Source organism: Schistocerca gregaria, chromosome 2, assembly GCF_023897955.1.
Source record: "Schistocerca gregaria isolate iqSchGreg1 chromosome 2, iqSchGreg1.2, whole genome shotgun sequence".
Classification (NCBI taxonomy): Eukaryota; Metazoa; Arthropoda; class Insecta; order Orthoptera; family Acrididae; genus Schistocerca; species Schistocerca gregaria.
In genome coordinates, this window is record NC_064921.1 from 500,280,760 (window position 1) to 500,306,081 (window position 25,322).

The window sequence follows — 25,322 nt, forward strand, 5'->3', positions numbered from 1 at the left end:
GTCACAATTGCATCATACATGAAGTTTACCCCCTGTTTATGATGATCATTTACTTGGCAAACGTGTACCCCTAGGAATAACTAAACAAAGCCACGTGGGATTAGCCGAGCAGTCTTAGGCGCTGCAGTCACGGACTGTGCAGCTGGTCTCGGCGGAGGTTCGAGTCCTCTCTTTTGTGTGTGTGTGTGTGTGTGTGTGTGTGTGTGTGTGTATGTGTGTGTGGGCGCGGACGCGGGCACGCGCATCCCTAGGATAATTTAGGTTAAGTAGTGTGTAAACTTAGGGACTGATGACCTTAGCAGTTAAATCCCATAAGATTTCACACACATTTTTTCAGTTTAGTTTTTTTTTTTTTTTTAACTAAACAAATTTTTGGGCCAAGTGTTGTGCACTTATCTACATTCAGAACAAGAATAGTTAAAACAGCCTGACAGATTTTTGGTCAAGGTGTTGTGCATGTGTAAACTATCCAAACAAGAACAACTGGAACAGTCTGACAAATGCTCTGAAAATTGTTAAGTGAATTGTGTTGTCTAATTGGTATTTGTGACAGGTCTAAAACAGATTTTATTTTGAGAACCAGTAAGCAGACAAATCATTATTATTATTATTATTATTATTATTATTATTATTATTATTATTATTATTTTGACTGATTCATTTTTACACTGACAGTTCATGTTATAAGTGAGTAGAACATGAGGCCCAGTGGTTGAATCTTAACTGATGCTGTACTTAATATTTTTCTTTACCTGTGTCTATTATGGAAACCTGTGCTTCATGTAAGTTCCAGATGAGGCCATATTACAAGGTCAGTTCAAAAAATTCTGGAACACTTTTCCACAAAATTTTTCTACACTTCTCTTTCACTTATTGCGCACTGGCTCCTTTTAAATACTCACCTCCGCAAATAATAAAACACTCCCACTGCTGTTCCCACTTCTGGAAGCAGTCTTGGTAAGCCTCTTCATCTGCAGATTTTCTTTTATCTTTCCTGTCATTGCAAATCTTCGTCCTTTCAGTAGGGCTTTTAACTTCAGAAATAGAAAAACTCCTGCAGGAACAAGGTCTGGAGAGCGTGGAGAATAAGGCGTCACAATAATTTTGTTTTTTGTGCAATAAGCTAATCTTGACTCATGAGCTGTGCGACAACATTGGCAGCAACATGATGCATTCTAGACGCTGTGTCAGGCTATCATGACATGATCCAACTGAAATGTTACGTTCTTCTGTGTTCTTTCGGACAGTCAGCCTTAAATTGGTATGCACACTTTCATTGACTTTACTGACATGAGCGTTGTTACTAGACATCGAAGGGCATCCTGAACAAGGCTCATCTTGAACTTCTGTCCGGCCATTTTTAAACTTTGTAAACACTTTGTAACACTGAGTACAGCTTAAGCACTCTTCATCATAGGCTTCCTGCATCATTTTGTGTGTGTCTGTAAAGCCATTATTGAGTTTCGTGCAAAATTTAATGCTCCTTTAACTCTGCCATCTCGAAATTCCCAAAGTGTGTGTTACAATGCTCTATACAGCACTAAACAATAACTAACAGACATACAACAGGGAAACTCGTGGCAGTCACACATTAAACTCAGGCGTGTGCAGGTATGCCAACCACATTTTGCTCCAGCACATCATTGGCATGAAATTACAAATGTTCTGGAATTTTTTGAACAGACTTTGAATGTCAGATCTCTATTTATCTTTAAAAACGATTGTGGTTTAAGTGGGAAGCACTCACAAACCTACATGAAAATGCCCCTTGAAAGGATGCTGTTGTTTAATTTACATTAGAAAAATTTTAATATGGCTAAAAATGGGTTGTTCTGAAGCTGCTCCTTCATGAAACTGAGATTGTGACATGTGTTTACTCAGCCATCACATTCTGTTAATCCCATAATGCAGGAGAGCCTTCCGGGATGTGCAGTGAGTCAAATTATTCATTAACAGACAAAAGCTGGCATTGCACTCAATTTCTATTAAGTACACCATCAATCAATTATGACTACTGCTGATCTACTTACACAGATAATTACTTTGTACTTATTAGGAGCACAGAAACTGTTTTGGAAAAGAAGTGACTGCTCATCCTCTTCTTCTACTCAACTGCTGTTTTTATTTTCTATTTTATAACTGCACTGCTTTCAGGGACTACTGTCAACTAAGTAAATTGGAAAAGTTTGAAACTCATTTTCTATGACAATTAGTGTTGGCCAGTATTTACATCACTATGCTCTACTAGTCTGACAAAGTATTGGTGGAGTTTCCAGTAAAATACTGTTTTTCAATGGCGTTTTGTTCAGTGTGCTCATGATTCTTATCACTAGCAATCATTTCAAATACATTAAAGTAAAAAACGCAGGAACAATAAAGAATAAAAAATTGGTCAAAAGCTGAGAAACTGACAGTTACATGCAGTACTAAGGTTTTAACAGTGAAAGCTGGCCAAATCACTCCTCATCTGCAATATATTATCTGGAAATTAGAGCTCACACAGAAAGATATAGGTGTTGGTTTTTTCCATGTGCTGTACAATTTTGCAATTATAGAGAATTATTGTCAAGGTAGTTCGATGAACCCTCTGCCAGGGACTTAAATGTCATTTGCAGAATATCCATGTAGATGTAGATGTTACCAGTCTACATAAATGGGAATGAGCATTCAGTATTCACTCGTGTCTCAACATGGTTTTATTGTTATTCAGTGATTTTAATGGGAAAAGTTGATGATATTTAACATACTGTTTTCAATGTAAAGAGAAGTTTTATAGGTCAACTAAGGTGCAGTAATTAGTGTCTGCTTTTGCTTGAATAGCTCTAAAGCTTTTTTACATGTTCCATTCACTGTTTTCTTTGTTCAGTTTCTTATTCACTGTACAAAATGCATGATTTTGGCTTTACTGATTATAGGAAATTTAGGTAAATATGAGTGTTTAATTTAAGTGTATTACTTGGTTTCTACTAGCTACCTAGATGGATGAAAGTAGAATTATAAAATCTTATTGATTGCAAAATAATTATAAGAAGTGACCCTTGCCTTCTTAAAGGGACTGTCACAACATTCACGTGACATTGTTTAGGGATATTGTGGAAAACCAGCCCAGGATGGCTGGATGGTGATTTGAACCGTGCACCTTTTGCGTAAGTCCACCTTCTTAACTGCCATACAACTTTGCTCACTTAATGGATCTATGTTTAGGTAAGTGTAATTCTTTTTATGGATGGAGTTATGTGCTTTTCTCATTTTAATGTATATAATCTTTTCCGTGTCTTAAGGGAGACTTGGATCCAAGGTTCTTGGAGGAACAAATTTAACGGTGTAGTAAGTTTGCAGCTGCCAGTTGTGTTACGTACGTCTCTCCCCTGTTCTTACATCTACATCTACATGACTACTCTGCAATTCACATTTAAGTGCTTGGCAGAGGGTTCATCGAACCACAATCATACTATCTCTCTACTATTCCACTCCCGAACAGCGAGCGGGAAAAACGAACACCTAAACCTTTCTGTTCGAGCTCTGATTTCTCTTATTTTATTTTGATGATCATTCCTACCTATGTAGGTTGTGCTCAACAAAATATTTTCGCATTCGGAAGAGAAAGTTGGTGACTGAAATTTCGTAAAAAGGTCTCGCCGCGACGAAAAACGTCTATGCTGTAATGACTTCCATCCCAACTCGTGTATCATATCTGCCACACTCTCTCCCCTATAACGCGATAATACAAAACGAGCTGCCCTTCTTTGCACCCTCTCGATGTCCTCCGTCAATCCCACCTGGTAAGGATCCCACACCGCGCAGCAATATTCTAACAGAGGACGAACGAGTGTAGTGTAAGCTGTCTCTTTAGTGGACTTGTTGCATCTTCTAAGTGTCCTGCCAATGAAACGCAACCTTTGGCTTGCCTTCCCGACAATATTATCTATGTGGTCCTTCCAACTGAAGTTGTTCGTAATTTTAACACCCAGGTACTTAGTTGAATTGACAGCCTTGAGAATTGTACTATTTATCGAGTAATCGAATTCCAACGGATTTCTTTTGGAACTCATGTGGATCATCTCACACTTTTCGTTATTTAGCGTCAACTGCCACCTGACACACCATACAGCAATCTTTTCTAAATCGCTTTGCAGCTGATACTGGTCTTCGGATGACCTTACTAGATGGTAAATTACAGCATCATCTGCGAACAACCTAAGAGAACTGCTCAGATTGTCACCCAGGTCATTTATATAGATCAGGAACAGTAGAGGTCCCAGGACGCTTCCCTGGGGAACACCAGATATCACTTCAGTTTTACTCGATGATTTGCCGTCTATTACTACAAACTGCGACCTTCCTGATAGGAAATCACGAATCCAGTTGCACAACTGAGACGATACCCCATAGCTCCGCAGCTTGATTAGAAGTCGCTTGTGAGGAACGGTGTCAAAAGCTTTCCGGAAATCTAGAAATACGGAATCAACTTGAGATCCCCTGTCGATAGCGGCCATTACTTCGTGCGAATAAAGAGCTAGCTGCGTTGCACAAGAGCGATGTTTTCTGAAGCCATGCTGATTACGTGTCAATAGATCGTTCCCTTCGAGGTGATTCATAATGTTTGAATACAGTATATGCTCCAAAACCCTACTGCAAACCGACGTCAATGATATAGGTCTGTAGTTAAATGGATTACTCCTACTACCCTTCTTGAACACTGGTGCGACCTGCGCAATTTTCCAATCTGTAGGTACAGATCTATCAGTGAGCGAGCGGTTGTATATGAGTGCTAAGTAGGGAGCTATAGTATCAGCGTAATCTGAAAGGAACCTAATCGGTATACAATCTGGACCTGAAGACTTGCCCGTATCAAGCGATTTGAGTTGCTTCGCAACCCCTAAGGTATCTACTTCTAAGAAACTCATGCTAGCAGATGTTCGTGTTTCAAATTCTGGAATATTCCATTCGTCTTCCCTGGTGAAGGAATTTCGGAAAACTGCGTTCAATAACTCCGCTTTAGCGGCACAGTCGTCGATAACAGTACCATCGGCACTGCGCAGCGAAGGTATTGACTGCGTCTTGCCGCTTGTGTACTTTACATACGACCAGAATTTCTTCGGATTTTCTACCAAATTTCGAGACAATGTTTCGTTGTGGAACCTATTAAAGGCATCTCGCATCGAAGTAAGTGCCAAATTTCGCGCGTCTGTAAATTTTAGCCCATCTTCAGGATTTCGCGTTCTTCTGAACTTCGCATGCTTTTTCCGTTGCCTCTGCAACAGCGTTCGGACCTTTTTTGTGTACCACGGGGGATCCGTTCCATCTCTTACCAATTTATGAGGTATGAATATCTCAATTGCTGTTGCTACTATATCTTTGAATTTGAGCCACATCTCGTCTACATTCGCATAGTCAGTTTGGAAGGAATGGAAATTGTCTTTTAGGAAGGCTTCTAGTGGCACTTTATCCGCTTTTTTAAATAAAATTATTTTGCGTTTGTTTCTGATGGATTTGGAAGAAATGGTATTGAGCCTAGCTACAATGACCTTGTGATCACTAATCCCTGTATCAGTCATGATGCTCTCTATCAGCTCTGGATTGTTTGTGGCCAAGAGGTCAAGTGTGTTTTCGCAACCATTTACAATTCGCGTGGGTTCGTGGACTAACTGCTCTAAATAATTTTCGGAGAATGCATTAAGGACAATCTCGGAAGACGTTTTCTGCCTACCACCGGTTTTGAACAAGTATTTTTGCCAACATACCGAGGGTAGGTTGAAGTCCCCACCAACTATAACCGTATGAGTGGGGTATTTATTTGTTACGAGACTCAAACTTTCTCTGAACTGTTCCGCAACTGTATCATCGGAGTCCGGGGGTCGGTAGAAGGAGCCAATTATTAACTTAATTCGGCTGTTAAGTATAACCTCCACCCACACCAATTCGCACGGAGTATCTACTTCGACTTCACTACAAGATAAACCACTACTGACAGACACCAACACTCCACCACCAATTCTGCCTAATCTATCTTTCCTGAACACCGTCTGAGACTTCGTAAAAATTTCTGCAGAACTTATTTCAGGCTTTAGCCAGCTTTCTGTACCTATAACGATATCAGCTTCTGTGCTTTCTATTAGCGCTTGAAGCTCAGGGACTTTTCCAGCGCAACTACAACAGTTTACAACTATAATTCCGACTGTTCCTTGATCCAAGCACGTCCTGTAATTGCCAAGCACCCTTTGACATTGCAGCCCATCCCTCACTTTCCCGAGGCCTTCTAACCTAAAAAACCGCCCAGTCCACGCCACACAGCCTCCGCTACCTGTGTAGCCGCCAGCTGAGTGTAGTGAACTCCTGACCTATTCAACGGAACCCGAAACCCCACCACCCTATGGCGCAAGTCAAGGAATCTGCAGCCAATACGGTCGCAAAACCGTCTGAGCCTCTGATTCAGACCCTCCACCCGGCTCTGCACCAAAGGTCCGCAGTCGGTTCTGTCAACGATGCTGCAGATGGTGAGCTCTGCCTTCATCTCGTAAGCAAGACCGGCAGCCTTCACCAAATCAGATAGCTGCTGGAATCCAGAGAGAATTTCCTCAGATCCAAAGCGACACACGTCATTAGTGCCGACATGTGCCACCACCTGCAGCTGGCTGCACCCTGTGCTCTTCATGGCATCCGGAAGGACCCTTTCCACATCAGGAATGACTCCTCCCGGAATGCACACGGAGTGCACACTGGATTTCTTCCCCTCCTTAGCCGCCATATCCCTAAGAGGCCCCATTACTCGCCTAACATTGGAGCTCCCAACTACCAGTAAGCCCAACCTCTGCGATTGCCCGGACCTTGAAGGCTGAGAATGATCCTCTGAAACAGGGCAGGCAGCTGCATCTGGCTCAGCCAGAGACAGTGCCTGAAACCGGTTTGTCAGACGCACCGGGGAGGCTTTCTGGTCAGCCTCCGGGGACGCCTTTCGCTGCCTGCCACGCCTTGGAACGACCTCCCAATCAACCACAGGCGAGGGCTCAGCCCCACTGCGGGCAGCAACCGGGGCAACCACAGCGGCAGACCGATCTGGGGACAGACGGGATGAGGTTGACATCCCCGTGATACCCGAGTCCGGCTCCCCACAGTGGTGCCCATTGGCAACAGCCTCAAGCTGTGCGACCGAAGTCAGCGCCGATTGCAGCTGTGAGCGAAGGGATGCCAAGTCAGCCCTCATCCGAACACAGCAATCGCAGTCCCTGTCCATTCTAATCGATGTTTAACAACAGTTACTGAAACACGAGTCCGTGCCTAGATAACGAAAGCGGAACACACAAAGAATGTATCAACTAACCTGTACAAATGCCTAACGACTGCGCTACAATCTGCTGAATTTACGATTACAGTAACTAAAACTCGAAATTGCACCTCCTATACGAAACTCTCACGCAATTTAAATAAGAATCTGCGAAGTAAACACTAAAGCGCGATGCTACAACTGTCAAATACTATAATACGCCCGAAATATATGAATTAAACAATGCAAGTACCCAAAAACACGCAAAGAAATTAATTAAACTATCTAACAAATAAGTAAGCTAGGGTTATACGACTTGCTGCTGCAGCTGCTTATCCAACGGCGGCGGGGAACACACTGACTGGCCAACAGACACTGGCCGTTCACAACAAAAACAGAAGACAGACGACTACGCGAATTTGCACTATTCAGGTACTGAGGCACGATGCTACAACCCTCAAATACTATAATACGCCCGAAATATATGAATTAAACAATGCAAGTACCCAAAAACACGCAAAGAAATTAATTAAACTATCTAACAAATAAGTAAGCTAGGGTTATACGACTTGCTGCAGCAGCTGCTTATCCAACGGCGGCAGGGAGCACACTGACTCTTCTTATTAGACAGTATCAGAGAATTAGCGAATTGTTGCTTACGTCTGTGTGTTCATTTGTGGACAATCAATTACTAGTTCCATGCCAGCAAGTTTTCAAAATTATGAGGTTAACAAAATGAACAGAGATACTACACTTTCAGAAAGTGTACGTGCTACAGAAGTGTTTCATGTTACATGACAATAGACAGACATAATGTTATCAACATTGATGGAAAAGGAGAGATGCATTTGTGACCATGCTGTTAAACTTAGAAGAAAATAATCAAGAATATAAAAAAGTTGTATGTTTCCTCCAAGTGGTAAATTGTGATGAATATCCTGCTTAAAGGTGAAAAGAATGTGTTTAGTCTTCATAAAATTTAATAGAACCTTGTGTCTGTTTCATATCCGTATGAGGGTTGCATCTCCTTCTGCAACCAGACTTCAGGGAAAGATCTTTGAAACAATCCCATAAAATTCTGATCCTGTATAAAATTTCTTAGCAAAACAAAAGCACACTATACATTGATGAATTCAATGTATACAGCAGAATATCACATAAATAATTCTGCTTTTAAAAGTTACTTTAAGCAAGCAAATCGTACTGTACCATCACTCTTGACACTACCAAAGAAACATGCAAAATGGTGCTGTGTGAAAGAATTTGATGCTGGTGAAAATTAATAACATTCTAAAAATATTGTGTAACATTAGTAACTTTTTGCTTTTATTTATGATAAATTGCTTGTGCAGTGAACAGACTGACACAGCTAGAACAAAATAAACCAGAGTAAAGAAAAGATCAACCGCCTTTGGTATTCAGAAACATATTCTTGGTTTGAATACGATAATTCCAGATATTTATCAGGAACAAAGAAATTGTTAAGTGTGTCTCCAAGAAATGTATGAGACGCAGTTATTACGGGAGAAAGGGTTATGAGGAGGGGATGGGGTAATATGGTTTGTCATTCTTCTTTGATGAAAGAGGTCGGTTTCATAGATGAGCTACAAGCACCAACATGTGGTTTACAAGCTTTTTTTAGTGTTCGAACTTCATCTGTTTTCTTATGCCATCTCCATTCCAACACCATCTCTCAACTTACATCCAGATTAGACAGTTTATAGCAGTTTTCACACCTATCCATTTTTTCTTGTCTTCATTTTTCTGTGTTTTATATGAACCAATGAGATGTTGGATCCTGAAAGTCTAGACTCTGAAGTTAGTCAGATAAAGTTACGTTTATATTTCCTATTGTTACACTTCTAACACTGAACCTGCACCCATAAAGAAGTTGAAATATTCTATGAAACATACCGATCGTGAGAATTTTGCTGTTCAGACAGTGACAACTTGTCTTCATGCACATTTGTTTAAATTTTATTTTAAACTAAAAATAGTATATCTAAATTAATTGGTAATGCTTACGTATTTGGATAAGACTGAAGACAAAAGAAAAGCATTAGAAACCAGCTGCTTATGGTCTGTCAAGTGTCATTACTTATACCTGTTACTTCACATTGTGTGTGTGTGTATGTGTGTGTGTGTGTGTGTGTGTGTTGTTTGTTTGTTTGTTTGTTTGTTTGTTTTGGTCCTTGGTCGAAGTATTTCATTCAATTTCGCTGTATGGAAACATTCAGTGTCATTGTTAGTCGTACTGATTATTTACAAGTTCTCACATTCTGGATGACTGCTTATGATATTTACCCTTTTACATTGCTAGAAGTTTTGTAGTTAAATAGCTGTTTCTTTAAAAGTTTGATTTCAGCATATTAGTGCAAAATTGTCAGTCCTTGTGGTCTAGTGGTAAATAGTAATTAGCAAGACAGAAACTTGTTGGGACTGGGGATTGATGTTTCACTGGGTTGACTGTAGTGAGGAAGCCAGTTAAATGTCAGATGAGGCCATCCCATGGAGTTGTAGGTTACCTAAGGTACACAAGCTGACCTGTGCGATGATCAGTATGTTTGAAAATGAACATAGTCTGTACATTGCAATCGCAGTGTAGATATTTTTATTGTTCCAAGACGACCAGTTACCACAGTCTTATGTTCCCACCATATGATCTTGTGGAACTTGTCATGAAATTGCCATGTTACATTACATGAACTTAAAGCATAAAATGCATTCTACACACACACACACACACACACACACACACACACACACACACACACACACACACTTATATATATAAAAATCCAATTGATAAACTGCACATAGTTCATAAAAGGCAAACAGATGATAAAATCCGTGCATGATTTTATCATGTCTGTGCATTTTATCAACTGAATTTTTATGGGGATGTGTATGTGGGTAATGCCTTTTATGCTTTAACTTCATGTATGGTATCATTGCAATTTTATAACAAGTTCTATAAGATTACGTGATGGCAGCTTAAGACCATGAAAAGCAGTCATCTTGGAACAATAAAAGTGTCTATACTGTGATTGCAGCATACGAAGTGTGTTCACTTTCATAGAGTTGTGCCCTTCAGGCACAATAAGAAATGGCATATTTTGAACTATGTAGGTTAAAGAGGGAAACGGAAAATGGGAGGTGGTAAAGAGTGACTAGTAATAAGCAAAGGGAGAAAACGTCAGAAATCTCATTTCAAATTCCAGTTTGCAATCAGTTTGACATGTTACTTGAAATAGGAGAAGAGCCTGTACCAGTTTGTGATCAAAGTAGGACGCAGCAGTCTCATAGCAAGGCCAGGTCAGTAGAAAAGTCAATTAGAAAGAAAACATGTGCTGTTAGGTAGCAGTCATGGTAGAAGTGTAGGCTGAATGGTACGTAAAATGCTAGCTGTAGATTACCACGTCACAGGCACTGTGAAATATAATGTGAAGTTTAGATAGGTGTCAGACAATTAAGGGGCTTGGTGCAGACATTTTGATGACAAGGATCAGCTACTTATTGTAGAAGGAGCAGGAAATTTACTCACTAACAACTTAAGAGTGTTGTATTACAAGTGATGTGGAGGAACTACAAGCAACAACATCAGACACTTTTGTGGGCTTTTTGGAGATTTTTCAGTGGATTGCTTTTGACTGAAACGAAGTCTCACATCTTTGCTGTACCTGTTCATGCAGTTGGGAGATGGGTTTCACAAAACATGGCCTGCACCTGAATAAGAGGAGAGGACAGATTAGTTTGAGGATATTGCAGAAAGTGTAAGGGGGCCACGGCCACATGAAGCCGGGACCCTGTGGTTACTGAATTGAGGGACACTTTTTTTTTTAGATTAAAGTCTAGTCATAGACAGGCAGTCTGGAAAGATGCTGGAATAGAACAAGACCATAATTAATTTAACAATTTCCAGAAAAGGAAAATTAGTTTGTTTCATCAGAACATTAGGGGATAAAAAGGGAGGTAGCTGATGGTCTTATATTTATAGAAGATGTGAAAAAAATCTAAAATGATGGACTTTCTGTGCCTCTCTGAACACCGTATAACCACAAGGATAGAAAAGTTAAACATAAGTGATAATAGTCTAGCCCATCTTCATTTACGGTGAACATGGAAAAGGAGGAGTTGCAACGTATATTAAAGATGGACAGAAAGTCAAAAATATTTACCCTAGCAGTTTCTGCATAGAACAGAAACTAGAAGTATGTGCATGTGGGTTGTTATGGCAAAATACTTCTGTTGTAATTGTAACAGTCTAAGATTGCCTCTAGGAAACTTTAATCTATTTATGAGAGATCTAGATGCATTGATCTACCTGTCAGACAAGAAGAAACAGTAGTTCGTGGAGATTTTGATGTAAATTTCTTAAAAGGCATGGGCAAAAAAAGGAAACAATGATTATTTGATTGTTGCAGTCTAATTTCAGTGGTTAATTGTCCATCTCATGTGGCAAGATAGTTGGATCCTGATTGGTAACATTTTTATAGACAGTGCTCAGGTTGAAACAATTTGTGTGTACCCTATTGTTAATGGAATGTCTGATAATTCTACTGCCAAGTTCAATTTATTCTCTGGTAAATTTGTGTTAATAAAGTGGCTTTCCTTAAAAGTTATCCAGAAAATTCATTAAAAAAAGCAGTAAGCCATGGCTAGCTAAGGAATTAAACTTACATGAGTAAGATGGAGAGGGAAATTTATATAACACCAGAAAAGTCTGACATTACTTACATAGTATAAAAAATACTGCTGTAAGGAAAGTCGTTAAAAAGTCAGAAGTATGCATGTTCCGAAAGAAATTAATAATGCTTGTAGTAAGATTAAAACTGTATGGGATTTTGTCAAACAAGAGACAGAACAACCAGTCAGTGAACAAGATATAATAACAATTGTCTATTTAACTACAGTTGACTTCTGTAGAAGTCCACTGTAATTGGGCCCTGCAGTGGTGGACTGCTGTAGAAGCTTGTTAGGAAAGAGACATTTACTTTCCATGTTAAATGTTTTGCTAAGCTAAACTGTTGTGGAAGTAATTCCTTGGTGCTATTTAGTGTGCTTCCTAGAAATTTGTAGTGCAGTATCTGGCCACTACATATTGTGGGCATTCACTTAGCATTGTGGTACATACAATGGATTTTTGGCATTCAGTTAACAGTACGGTGTGAGCAGGCACTCATTTGTTGTTGACATGCACTATTTGTATTGTCTCCTTGCTTGGCTGTAGACACATTATTTTTCATTTCCGCATCAGGAGATGCCATCACAACTCTAATTGAGCCATATTTGCAGAAGGGGTGTATATTATTTTGTAACAATTGGTCCACAAGCCCAGTACTCTTCTCTTGGCTGTATGAATGGGCAACTAATGTGTGTGGTATAGCGTGGCACAACAGAAGATGTGCCAAAAATGTCAGAGAACTTGCAGAAAGAGCAACTGACATTCAAGTCTATTTCAAGGCTAATGTTGTCAATGATATGATGTGACCGTTGTCAACTCTTCATTTAGCAGACATGCAAGAGACATCTAAAAAGGACTACAGAATAGGTGCGAAATGTGTAAAACCTTCGGTTGTAATTGATTATAACAAACCAAAGCGAATCATTGACTGAACTCATATGCTCAGGAAAAGCACCAAATCGTACCAAAAAATCTTCTTCCTCCTAATAGACATGTTGTGGTTCAATGTGTTTTGTCTGTACCAACTGTCACCTGGCAAAAAGCCGTATGTGAATTTCCACTTGATTCAGGAAATGTTGGTAAAACAATGTCAACAGAAGTAGTCCACATGGGGGTTGTAGCTAAATTAATGTCCCACAAAGGATGACTCTGGACTTCATCTTCCTGAACAACTGCCAGAGTATGCAACATTGTTGTTTGCAAGAAAAAATACAACAAATGAAAGCAGCTTTTAAGGTCTGCAAGCAAACACTGTGAGAATTCCCGTTTTGTATGTATTGTGAAGCCGAAGCCATATTCTCTGGCACGAGTATGTAAGTTAGATCAATGTCGCATGTATAAATATTATTCCTATATCTGTTTGTAAAAACCAAAGATAAGCAGCAGATTGTTTTGTTTATTTCAGCATTGTTAACTAGTACATAATTATGTGAACAATGTGTGTAATATTACTGCAGTAACTGCATTCATTTCTGCCCTGTTGATTCATGAATAGTGTTTATAATACACTTATTGTTTGCTTGAAATGGAAACAAAAAGAAAATAATGTTCATTTCTGTAAATGGTGAGATTTCTTACGTAGCGCTTTGTACAATGTGAGAAATGTGTTACCTGATGCTGATTCAGCAATAATAAAAGGTGTGTAGTATGTAATGTAGCTGTTTATTATTTTCAAATAGAAGCCATCCAAGTAAGCACTAGAATTACATATATTTCCGTTGTACCATTGATTTCACAAAAAACAGGCAAAGTGTAATTTCGCTACCTTTCCTTTTTCCACTGTGGCATCAATGCAGGTATAAAATAAACTTTGTGTGCCATTATAATTGTGCACATACAATGATAAATGTAACGTATAACAGAAATATTAAATGTCATTAATGTGAAAAACTAGAAAATAGTGAAAATGTCAGTGATTATGGTGGTCATAATTGCCAACATTTAATTAGACAGTACATGCTAAAGAACTGCCTGTTCATGATGCCTGGCTGGTCAGCCACACCGCCCACCAACCAAGTCACTCATTACACTCTCGGTGCCTTTTGTTGAAGTGTTAAACTAAATTAAAATATTGTGACTGATAGTTCACAAGTTTCAAGTACTTTTAACAATCACTTTCCAAATGTAGCAGCAAGGTTAGAATTATATAGTTTAGTTGAAGTAGAAAGAGTATATATTAAGATGTCATTCCACAAAACTTTAAGCAACGAGAAGTAGCACAAACATCCTTCACTAAAATTAATAAATTATAAAATTTCTGAAAAAACAAAAACTCATGTAGTGTTGGGTTTTCAAACAGAATTCTGAAAAGTAGTTGTAACTAATTAAGTAAAGTCATCAGGGATATACATGTAATGCATAACTAGTGCAGGGAATTTTTCCGGACATGTTAAAATATGCATTTGGTGAGTGTTGTTATAAGAAAGGTGAAATGAAAGATTTAAATAATTATCGTCCAATATCCTTACGGACATCTTTTCCAAAACATTAGAAAAAGTAATGTACTCGAGAGCAGGCTCACATTAAAGCAGAAACAGTTTACTTAGTGTATCACAGTTTAGATTCCAGGAGCATTATTCAACTATGAATGCTGTTTACACATTCACCCATCAAATATTATAAGCCATAAATAATTAAATATTGCTAATTGGAATTTTTTGTAAGCTTTCCAAGGTATTTGATTGTGTAGATCATATTACACACTTAGAGAAACTTAAGTTTTATGGAGTTTATTGTTTTACACACAACTTGTTTGAACCACACTTAACAAACAGAATGGAAAAAGTTGTGCCGTATAACTCAAACAATGTTGGCAGGAGAAAGAATTTTAGTGACTGGGAAGAAATCATGAAGGGAATCCCACAAGGTTCAGTTTTGGGTCCACTCCTATTCCTTATACACACGGTGAACCCGGAGGAATGTCACATAATTTGAGAGCTGATTCTGCATGTGAAAATATACCCAAGAAGTACTGTGAACATGTATCTAATTTTTGATTGTTACAGAAGTGGTGTGGGTTGAAGTCTATACGCATCCATGAATGAATGATATGAATACAAGTGTCAATATTATTTACCAAAATGCTATGTAGGTGCTGTGGTGGACAGAATAATGGTGGGACAGATGACTGACTCATCCCACAAGAAGTCCCCATCCATCTTGATGCACTAGTCAATGCGTTGGAGGGTGTATTGTGTTGCACATCAAACATCATCTCAGCAGACTTTAATGCGGGCAACAGGATTGGTGATACGATCGATAAGTTCTTCACATATATTCATCTCTGTAGCATATGCATCTCCCTTTAACCAACCCCATAAATAGAAGTTGGTTGGTTGATTTGGGAAGGGGCCAAACAGCAAGGCCATCAATATAAACAGAAGTCCAATGGGATTAGGTTGGGTGATCTGGCAAGTCAGGTAATGGGTCCACCATGCCAATCCACCATTGAGAAAAAGCCTTGTTCAAATACTGGGATACTTGTCTGGTCCAGTGCATTGGTGATCCATCATGTTACAGTTAAATTTGCCGTTGTTGCTCTCATGTTACGTCTTCGATAAGTGTAGGTAGGTATTCTATCAGCAAAGGTGCATGTGCTGCAGCTGTCATACTATTTGGCAGAAAAACAGACCTTATCACCAGGTCGTCAATCGCACCACACTAGACGTTCACTGAGAGCCTAACTTGGAATATTGTTTCCCTAGTGTCATGTGGGTTCTCCTTCACCCATGTATGAGCATTGCAGGTGTTCATGATATCACGGTGTGTAAATGTAGCCTCGTAATTAAATAAAATGTATTGCATGATGTGTCTGTGTGCACCCAACCATTTCCTAAATGGTTGTCTGCCTACTGAGTCACCTGGGTGCAGATGTTGCATAGGCTGCACATGGTATCGGTACAAGCACTTGGAATGTAACGTACCCCTACTCGCGTTTGTGGAATATCGAGCTGATAGCTAATGCGTCATTTTCTGGTGGCAGATCTCCATTGTGCCATTGCAATAATGTTGTATGTTTCGTCAACTGACTGGACGGATTCACATTTGATGTTACATGTATGCTGGGTAGTGTTCTGGATTCATGCAATGTTTGAAAAACCTAAGAAATTCCCTGACGCAGTGGATTCATCAATCAGGGAAGAGTATGTGGTATTTTGTCACAGTCACATGAGCACTGCCATTACAGTACCCGTACACAAGTAACATGTCTGCATATTCTTCTTGGATGAATGTATGTGCCATGTTGTATTCATGGACACAATGAACTTGCTCAATTAAACAATACTCAAGCATGAGACTGACACGGCCTCATGACTACTCACTCATCCAACCCAAAATTATACAATGGGTACCCTTGCAGCTGTTGCCTTACTGTGACTCCAAAGTGCTACCATCTGTTGGAGAACTGCCACATGTCTTGTAGGATGGATCAGTTATCCATCCTTCCATTACTCTGTCCACAGCAGCACCTGCACAGCATTTCAATAAGTAAAATTGACACTTGTCTTCATATACATTTGTGGATGCATGTAGCCTTCAATCAGCTCCACTTCGGTAATGACTGAAAACTGAGCACACATTCACAGGACTTTTTTTAAGTTAATTTTCACATTCAGTGTCACCTCCTCCTTCCCACTCCTCCTCTCTAACACTATCGCCCTCTCTCCCTCCTAGTCTCCCTCGCCCGGTCCTCCTTCGCCCCCTCCTCCCTCGCCCCCTCCTCCCTCGCCCCTCCTCCCTCGCCCCCTCCTCCCTCGCCCCCTCCTCCCTCGCCCCCTCCTCCCTCGCCCCCTCCTCCCTCGCCACCTCCTCCCTCGCCCCCCTCCTCCCTCGCCCCCTCCTCCCTCGCCCCCTCCTCCCTCGCCCCCTCCTCCCTCGCCCCCTCCTCCCTCGCCCCCTCCTCCTTCGCCCCCTCCTCCTTCGCCCCCTCCTCCTTCGCCCCCTCCTCCTTCGCCCCCTCCTCCTTCGCCCCCTCCTCCCTCGCCCCCTCCTCCCTCGCCCCCTCCTCCCTCGCCCCCTCCTCCCTCGCCCCCTCCTCCCTCGCCCCCTCCTCCCTCGCCCCCTCCTCCCTCGCCCCCTCCTCCCTCGCCCCCTCCTCCCTCGCCCCCTCCTCCCTCGCCCCCTCCTCCCTCGCCCCCTCCTCCCTCGCCCCCTCCTCCCTCGCCCCCTCCTCCCTCGCCCCCTCCTCCCTCGCCCCCTCCTCCCTCGCCCCCTCCTCCCTCGCCCCCTCCTCCCTCGCCCCCTCCTCCCTCGCCCCCTCCTCCCTCGCCCCCTCCTCCCACGCCCCCTCCTCCCTCGCTCCCCTCCTCCCTCGCCCCCCTCCTCCACGCCCCCCTCCTCCCTCGCCCCCCTCCTCCCTCGCCCCCCTCCTCCCTCACCCCCTTCCTCCCTCACCCCCTTCCTCCCTCGGCCCCTTCCTCCCTCGGCCCCCTCCTCCCTCGGCCCCCTCCTCCCTCGGCCCCCTCCTCCCTCGGCCCCCTCCTCCCTCGGCCCCCTCCTCCCTCGGCCCCCTCCTCCCTCGGCCCCCTCCTCCCTCGGCCCCCTCCTCCCTCGGCCCCCTCCTCCCTCGGCCCCCTCCTCCCTCGGCCCCCTCCTCCCTCGGCCCCCTCCTCCCTCGGCCCCCTCCTCCCTCGGCCCCCTCCTCCCTCGGCCCCCTCCTCCCTCGCCCCCCTCCTCCCTTCCCTCTATCATCCCTTCCCCCTATCATCCCTACCCCCCTCTCATCCCTACCCCCCTCTCATCCCTACCCCCCTCTCATCCCTACCCCCCTCTCATCCCTACCCCCCTCTCATCCCTACCCCCCTCTCATCCCTACCCCCCTCTCATCCCTTCCCCCCTCTCATCCTTCCCCCCTCTCATCCTTTCCCCCTCTCATCCTTTCCCCCTCTCCTCCCTTCCCCCTCTCCACCCTCCCTCCCTTTCCTCCCTCTCTCCCTCATCTCTCTGTCCGCACCCTCCCCTCTGCCCACTCCCTCCCCGCTGCCCACTCCCTCCCCTCTGACCACTTCCCTAACTCTGTCCCTCCCTCCCCTCTGTCCCTCCCACCCCTCTGTCCCTCCCACCCCTCTGTCCCTCCCACACTATCTCCCTCCCCCTCTCCACTCCCACTTATCCTCTCCCCCACTTATCCTCTCCCCCACTCATCCTCTCCCCCACTCATCCTCTCCCACACTCATCCTCTCCCCCACTCATCCTCTCCCCCACTCATCCTCTCCCCCACTCATCCTCTCCCCCACTCATCCTCTCCCCCACTCATCCTCTCCCCCACTCATCCTCTCCCCCACTCATCCTCTCCCCCACTCATGCTCTCCCCCACTCATGCTCTCCCCCACTCATGCTCTCCCCCACTCATCCTCTCCCCCACTCATCCTCTCCCCCACTCATCCTCTCCCCACTCCTCCTCTCTCCCACTCCTCCTCTCTCCCACTCCTCCTCTCTCCCACTCCTCCTCTCTCCCACTCCTCCTCTCTCCCACTCCTCCTCTCTCCCACTCCTCCTCTCTCCCACTCCTCCTCTCTCCCACTCCTCCTCTCTCCCACTCCTCCTCTCTCCCACTCCTCCTCTCTCCCACTCCTCCTCTCTCCCACTCCTCCTCTCTCCCACTCCTCCTCTCTCCCACTCCTCCTCTCTCCCACTCCTCCTCTCTCCCACTCCTCCTCTCTCCCACTCCTCCTCTCTCCCACTCCTCCTCTCTCCCACTCCTCCTCTCTCCCACTCCTCCTCTCTCCCACTCCTCCTCTCTCCCACTCCTCCTCTCTCCCACTCCTCCTCTCTCCCACTCCTCCTCTCTCCCACTCCTCCTCTCTCCCACTCCTCCTCTCTCCCACTCCTCCTCTCTCCCACTCCTCCTCTCTCCCACTCCTCCTCTCTCCCACTCCTCCTCTCTCCCACTCCTCCTCTCTCCCACTCCTCCTCTCTCCCACTCTTCCTCTCTCCCACTCTTCCTCTCTCCCACTCTTCCTCTCTCCCACTCCTCATCTCTCCCATGCCCTCTCTCCTTCCCCCCTCTCCCACTAACTTCTCTCCTTGCCCGCTCTCCCACTAACCTCTCTCCTTCCCCCCTCTCCCACTAACCTCTCTCCTTCCCCTCTCTGCCTCTCCTCCTCTCTGCCTCTCCCCCTCTCTGACCCACCCCCTCTCTGCCTCTCCCCCTCTCTGACCCACCCCCTCTCTGCCCCTCCCCCTCTCTGACCCACCCCCTCTCTGCCCCTCCCTGCCCCTCCCCCTCTCTGCCCCTCTGCCTCTCCCCCCATCTCTCTGCCCCTCTGCCTCTCTGCCTCTCCCCCCATCTCTCTGCCTCTCCCCCCATCTCTCTGCCTCTCCCCCCATCTCTCTGCCTCTCCCCCCATCTCTCTGCCTCTCCCCCCATCTCTCTGCCTCTCCCCCCATCTCTCTGCCTCTCCCCCCATCTCTCTGCCTCTCCCCCCATCTCTCTGCCTCTCCCCCCATCTCTCTGCCTCTCTCCCCATCTCTCTGCCTCTCCCACCATCTCTCTACCTCTCCCCCCATCTCTCTACCTCTCCCCCCATCTCTCTACCTCTCCCCCCATCTCTCTGCCCCTCGCCCCCCCTCTCTCTGCCCCTCGCCCCCCCTCTCTCTGCCCCTCGCCCCCCCTCTCTCTGCCCCTCGCCCCCCCTCTCTCTGCCCCTCGCCCCCCCTCTCTCTGCCCCTCGCCCCCCTCTCTCTGCCCCTCGCCCCCCCTCTCTCTGCCCCTCGCCCCCCCTCTCTCTGCCCCTCGCCCCCCCTCTCTCTGCCCCTCGCCCCCCCTCTCTCTGCCCCTCGCCCCCCTCTCTCTGCCCCTCGCCCCCCCTCTCTCTGCCCCTCGCCCCCCCTCTCTCTGCCCCTCGCCCCCCCTCTCTCTGCCCCTCGACCCCCCTCTCTCTGCCCCTCGCCCCCCCTCTCTCTGCCCCTCGGCCCCCCTCTCTCTGCCCCTCGCCCCCCCTCTCTCTGCCTCTCGCCGCCCCTCTCTGTGCCGCTCGCCGCCCCTCTCTGTGCCGCTCGCCGCCCCTCTCTGTGCCGCTCGCCGCCCCTCTCTGTGCCGCTCGCCGCCCCTCTCTGTGCCGCTCGCCGCCCCTCTCTGTGCCGCTCGCCGCCCCTCTCTGTGCCGCTCGCCGCCCCTCTCTGTGCCGCTCGCCGCCCCTCTCTGTGCCGCTCGCCCCCCCTCTCTGCCGCTCGCCCCCCCTCTTTGCCCCCTCGCCCTACCTCTTTGCCCCCTCACCCTACCTCTCTGCCCCCTCACCCTACCTCTCTGCCCCCTCGCCCCCCCTCTCTGCCCCCTCGTCCCCCCTCTCTGCCCCCTCGCCCCCCTAGGCCACATCCCTCTCGTGGTCATCCCGCACCCCCTCTTCAGTTTCCCCCATTTCTATCTCCCCCACTCATGTCTCCCAATTCCTCGTTGCCCCCCTCTCTGCCCCTCTGCCTCTCCCCCCATCTCTCTGCCCCTCTGCCTCTCTGCCTCTCCCCCCATCTCTCTGCCTCTCCCCCCATCTCTCTGCCTCTCTCCCCATCTCTCTGCCTCTCTCCCCATCTCTCTGCCTCTCCCCCCATCTCTCTGCCTCTCCCCCCATCTCTCTGCCTCTCCCCCCATCTCTCTACCTCTCCCCCCATCTCTCTGCCCCTCCCCCCATCTCTCTGCCCCTCGCCCCCCCTCTCTCTGCCCCTCGCCCCCCCTCTCTCTGCCCCTCGCCCCCCCTCTCTCTGCCCCTCGCCCCCCCTCTCTCTGCCCCTCGCCCCCCCTCTCTCTGCCCCTCGCCCCCCCTCTCTCTGCCCCTCGCCCCCCCTCTCTCTGCCCCTCGCCCCCCCTCTCTCTGCCCCTCGCCCCCCCTCTCTCTGCTGCTCGCCGCCCCTCTCTGTGCCGCTCGCCGCCCCTCTCTGTGCCGCTCGCCGCCCCTCTCTGTGCCGCTCGCCGCCCCTCTCTGTGCCGCTCGCCGCCCCTCTCTGTGCCGCTCGCCGCCCCTCTCTGTGCCGCTCGCCGCCCCTCTCTGTGCCGCTCGCCGCCCCTCTCTCTGTCGCTCTCCCCCCCTCTCTGCCGCTCGCCCTCCTCTTTGCCCCCTCGCCCTACCTCTTTGCCCCCTCACCCTACCTCTCTGCCCCCTCGCCCCCCCTCTCTGCCCCCTCGTCCCCCCTCTCTGCCCCCTCGCCCCCCTAGGCCACATCCCTCTCGTGGTCATCCCGCACCCCCTCTTCAGTTTCCCCCATTTCTATCTCCCCCACTCATGTCTCCCAATTCCTCGTTGCCCCCCTCTCCACTTCCCCCTATCCCTCTCCCCTCTCGGCCTTTCCCCTTCTCCCATCCACTCTCGCTCTCTCCCCTTCTCCTACTCCCCTGATCCCCCTCCCCTTGTTCCCCTCTCCACTTTTCCCTGTCCCCGACCCCCTTTCCCCTACCTCTCGCCCCCCTGCCCTTCTCCCCTTCCTCTCTCCCCTCTACCCCTCCTCTTTTCTCCTACCTCTCGCCTCTTGGTCTTCTCCCCTCCCTCTGACCCCCGGCCTCTCCCCCCCACCCTCTCTCTCCCCCCCACCCTCTCCCCCCGCCCTCTCTCTCCCCGGGCCTCTCTCGCCTCGGCCTCTCCCCTTCTCCCTCCCCTTCTTCTCCCCGTCTGTGACACAGCACCCCATCTATATGGTGAGTAGCAACTTTTCATTCATAATATTGTTGATATAATACATTGAACACCAATTGCAATTTTTAAAGTTGCAGGAAAATTGTAAACATCATAAGTTTGACCCCGATTAGTAACATCCCATGAATCAACAGGACCGAAAAGAATAGTGATGTGGTGGTTGTTTTGCGGTTGCAGTGTAGTGGCAATGTGAACAGTTGGATGTGCTTCAATTTTGCTAAAGTAATGGCCTCCAGCCTTTCATGGGGAACATGTTTGTCAAGAATTAGACTGGATTTTCAATACTTTGATTGGTGTGCTTTATTAGATGTTCCAATCAGTTGATGAACATCGGAGTTTGCAGGCATGCCTTATCTCTGACCACCATGACACATTGTAGTGGACCACCCTGAAGCAATTGACAGTTCACTCTTTTCTTGCATGGAAAGGTGGAATGTAGTGCCAAAGTGCATCTGTGACTCGTGCATCATTGACAGTTTGCCACTTCTCAGCTGCAATAATTTTGGCCACTTCCCTTTTTCCCTTTGGGTGCAATGTATAAAGGAAGTTTGGGACCATCTGGACACAAACTTCATCCACATTTTTGTATTTTATTGGGGACAAACTTAAAAATTTTTTCAAAGCTGTCCCTGACTTGTCAAAGTATTGGATAAACTGAACCCTGTCGAAAGTGATGGCCATAGTGATGTCAGTTTTTTACTGAACTCATAGACAAAGCCAATTCCTCTTTATAAATTCAAAGGTGAAATACTTGTCAGCAAGATGACGTAGTTTGTTTTCCTCTGTGCATTTAAAAAGCCAAAACCTTAGAGATTTAAGAGTGAGACCATAAAATCTCTGGTCCAGAGCAACACAGTGACTCATCAACTCCTCCTCATGATCTTCAGTAAAAGTTGCTTGAAATCATCCAAGTTTGACACCTCCCCCTTTCTTCAGTTGTTCCCACTCTTTGTGGTATCTTGTTGAAATGTTATTTTGGAAAAGGAAGAGTTTATTTCATAAGTAGGAAATAACAGCCTCCTTGTAAGCATTTTCACATTTTGTGTGCAGTATTGTTTCCATACAACACTTTTCTCAGTACTGTATCCCTGTTGTGTATGTTACATGTGATAAGTAAATCAGCATATTTTATATCCAGAATGAACTTTCAGTCTGCAGCAGAGTATGCCCTGTTTTTAAGCTTCCTGGCAGATTAAAACTGTGTGCTTTACCGGGACTTTTGTGGGCAAGTCCTCTATGGACTGAGCTATCCAAGTGTGACTCATGAGCCACCACCCTTGCAGCCTTACTTATGCCATTACCCCAGGGGGATTAACACTCCTGGAAGCTAGAAATTGCGGAAATACTCTACAGGGGAGTGTGTGCTGATTTGAAATTTCCTGGCAGATTAAAACTGTATATTGAATGTGGACTCGAACCTGGGACCTTTGGCTAGGTCACAGGTTTGAGTCCCAGTCCAGCACAAAGTTTTAATTTGCCAGAAAGTCCCAAGACAATGTATATTAGTTGTGTTGTGTATGATTATAAAAACTACATTACAGGAGCTGAGAGGCTTATACGTCATCTGCATAAATCCAAAATACCAATTGCTGTTGCAACAAGCAGTGGAGAAGATAGTTACAATCTTAAAATAACTCGTCACAAATCAATTATGAGCATGTTCCATCACATAGTGTGTGGGAGTTCAGACACAGAAGTTAAAAAAGGAAAGCCAGCGCCAGACATATATCTTATCTGTGCTTCAAGATTTGCTGAGAAACCAAAGCCGCAAAAGGTAATTAATTTGTAGACAAATATGTCATGTAAATCTTGTGATGATTGAAATTTTCCATGAATGTGAAATATTGTTTCAGTGCTGCTACATAGGCAGAAAAGACTCTTCACTTTGTGCCCATATGGTGGAGCCACTATTTATCAGTCATTGTCTATTTCAGATTTTTAACTTTACAGCCAAATTTGTTGATGGAAAACAGTTATCTGTGTACAGATAAAAATTTTGCTTGCATGCATTTTCCCCTACTGTGCTAATAAGGATAGGGCTTCATAGTCTCATCGTCAAAACTTTCTGATTTGTAGGAGTGGCAAATGAGTTCTTATTTTTTTAAATATGTGTCTTCTATCAATTTCCATAATCTGTGTGTATGGTTAATTTATGGAAAATGTCTGTGCAATGAAATAAAACCTCAGTCTGAAACTTAGATGGCAATGAAAAGTTGATATGAAAATTATGTGGATATCTCTTATTGAGGTGGTTTAAATGTTTTAACTTTTACTGTAGAATCACACTGAAATTTCTGAGATTCTGGTCCATTGTGACATTCCAAAAAGTAACATGTAGATGAGATCTGATCTAGACTGCAGTTGCAGTTTTCAGTAATATGTGACTGTTAAAAATACAGAAAGAATTGCATTCTCTAACTCACACAGTGTTCTCTTGATTTAAACCATGAAGGCATGAGAAACTCTCATGATTCTTTGTAATTTCAGAGGAGGTTGAGCCTTAAGAGTGATTGTGATTGACATTTGGAACTTGTCCTCCTCCAAAATCAGTGGTATTTCATTGGCTCAGCTATTCAGAAAATAAAGTAATTTTACTGAAGATGAAATTCTGACTCAGCATCAAGTAAGAAATGCTATTAATGATAACATGTGGTGTCTTCAAAGAATGATAGAAGTGGACACTTTTTACCCCAACAGCATACTCAAGTAATCTCTAAGTAGAATCAACAGCAATGTTCTGTATCTCCCAAACAGTCTTCATCCATTGCAAGGCTTGCATAACTATTACAGGCTGTAGTAATATACCTTCTGTTGTGAAGCCGTCTTGTAGTCAACCTGTTTGACACATGCAGTTCTATTGTTATAAATTATAAGTTTTGTAGTGCTTCCCTTCTAAAGCTGTTGAACTGTTAACAGCTCACCTGTCACATATGGGTGTGCCTATGACAGTATTCTTGTAACAAAACTATCCTAATATATAGTGCAAGAGTACAGCATATAGTAAATATAAGACACCATGTAGATTGGGGTACATTAGTAAGTAGGGATGATAAAGTAATTGCAGTTATTAAATAGCACCATAATGCTTGGAAATTGATTTAAAGAATGTGTCTTTCACTTTGTACAGAACCTAAGTGAATCAAAAATGAAAGCAAATGGGACAATTGAGTGTAGATTACTGAGGTTTCTTTTCAGTGTTCGAGTAGAGACAACAGTGCTACATGAAATATCAATAATACACTGGTGCTCAGAATTAAAGCAACAAACCAGTATTTCCCTGTCTTGTGTCTCATTCATGATAGAATTGTACCAACAGTCAACAGGTGTACGTACGGTCATGTCCTGGCAGTAGATCAACAGACAACCACACCAATGGTGATATCAGGGCACCTATCAAACGGGATAGTGTTTGCTAGGTAGTCCCACAACCACAATTGCTGTTTGCACAGTCACAGACTGCACAGTATGGCACAGAGAAGACATCTACCAGAATCTCTGTAGTGGAGGGCCATGGGAAGAATGGAAGCTGGTCAGTCACAAACTGATGTTTCCCAATGGCTTACTATGAATTGTTCTGTTGTTTTTTGGATGTGGCAACAGTTTAGAGAGATCAAAACTGTATCCCAAAGACCAGGGCAGGGCTGACCACATGTAACATCAAAAAGGGAGAACCATTATTTGGCTGTAAGCAAGCCGTGAAATACTAAGACTGTACCTCGCAGCATTCACCGGACATGTTATAGCGAGGCAA

General features: G+C 45.2%; 1 protein-coding gene across 2 annotated transcripts in view; it reads left to right on the forward strand.

The window, feature by feature from the left end:
- LOC126328321 (probable pseudouridine-5'-phosphatase) overlaps positions 1 to 25,322 on the forward strand; it is a 55,448-nt gene that overhangs the window by 24,691 nt on the left and 5,435 nt on the right. For both annotated transcript variants that reach the window (XM_049996024.1, XM_049996027.1), the window contains exon 3: positions 23,113 to 23,345. In XM_049996024.1, coding sequence (XP_049851981.1) covers positions 23,113 to 23,345 — 233 coding nt within the window. The remainder of the gene's footprint in view (positions 1 to 23,112; positions 23,346 to 25,322) is intronic.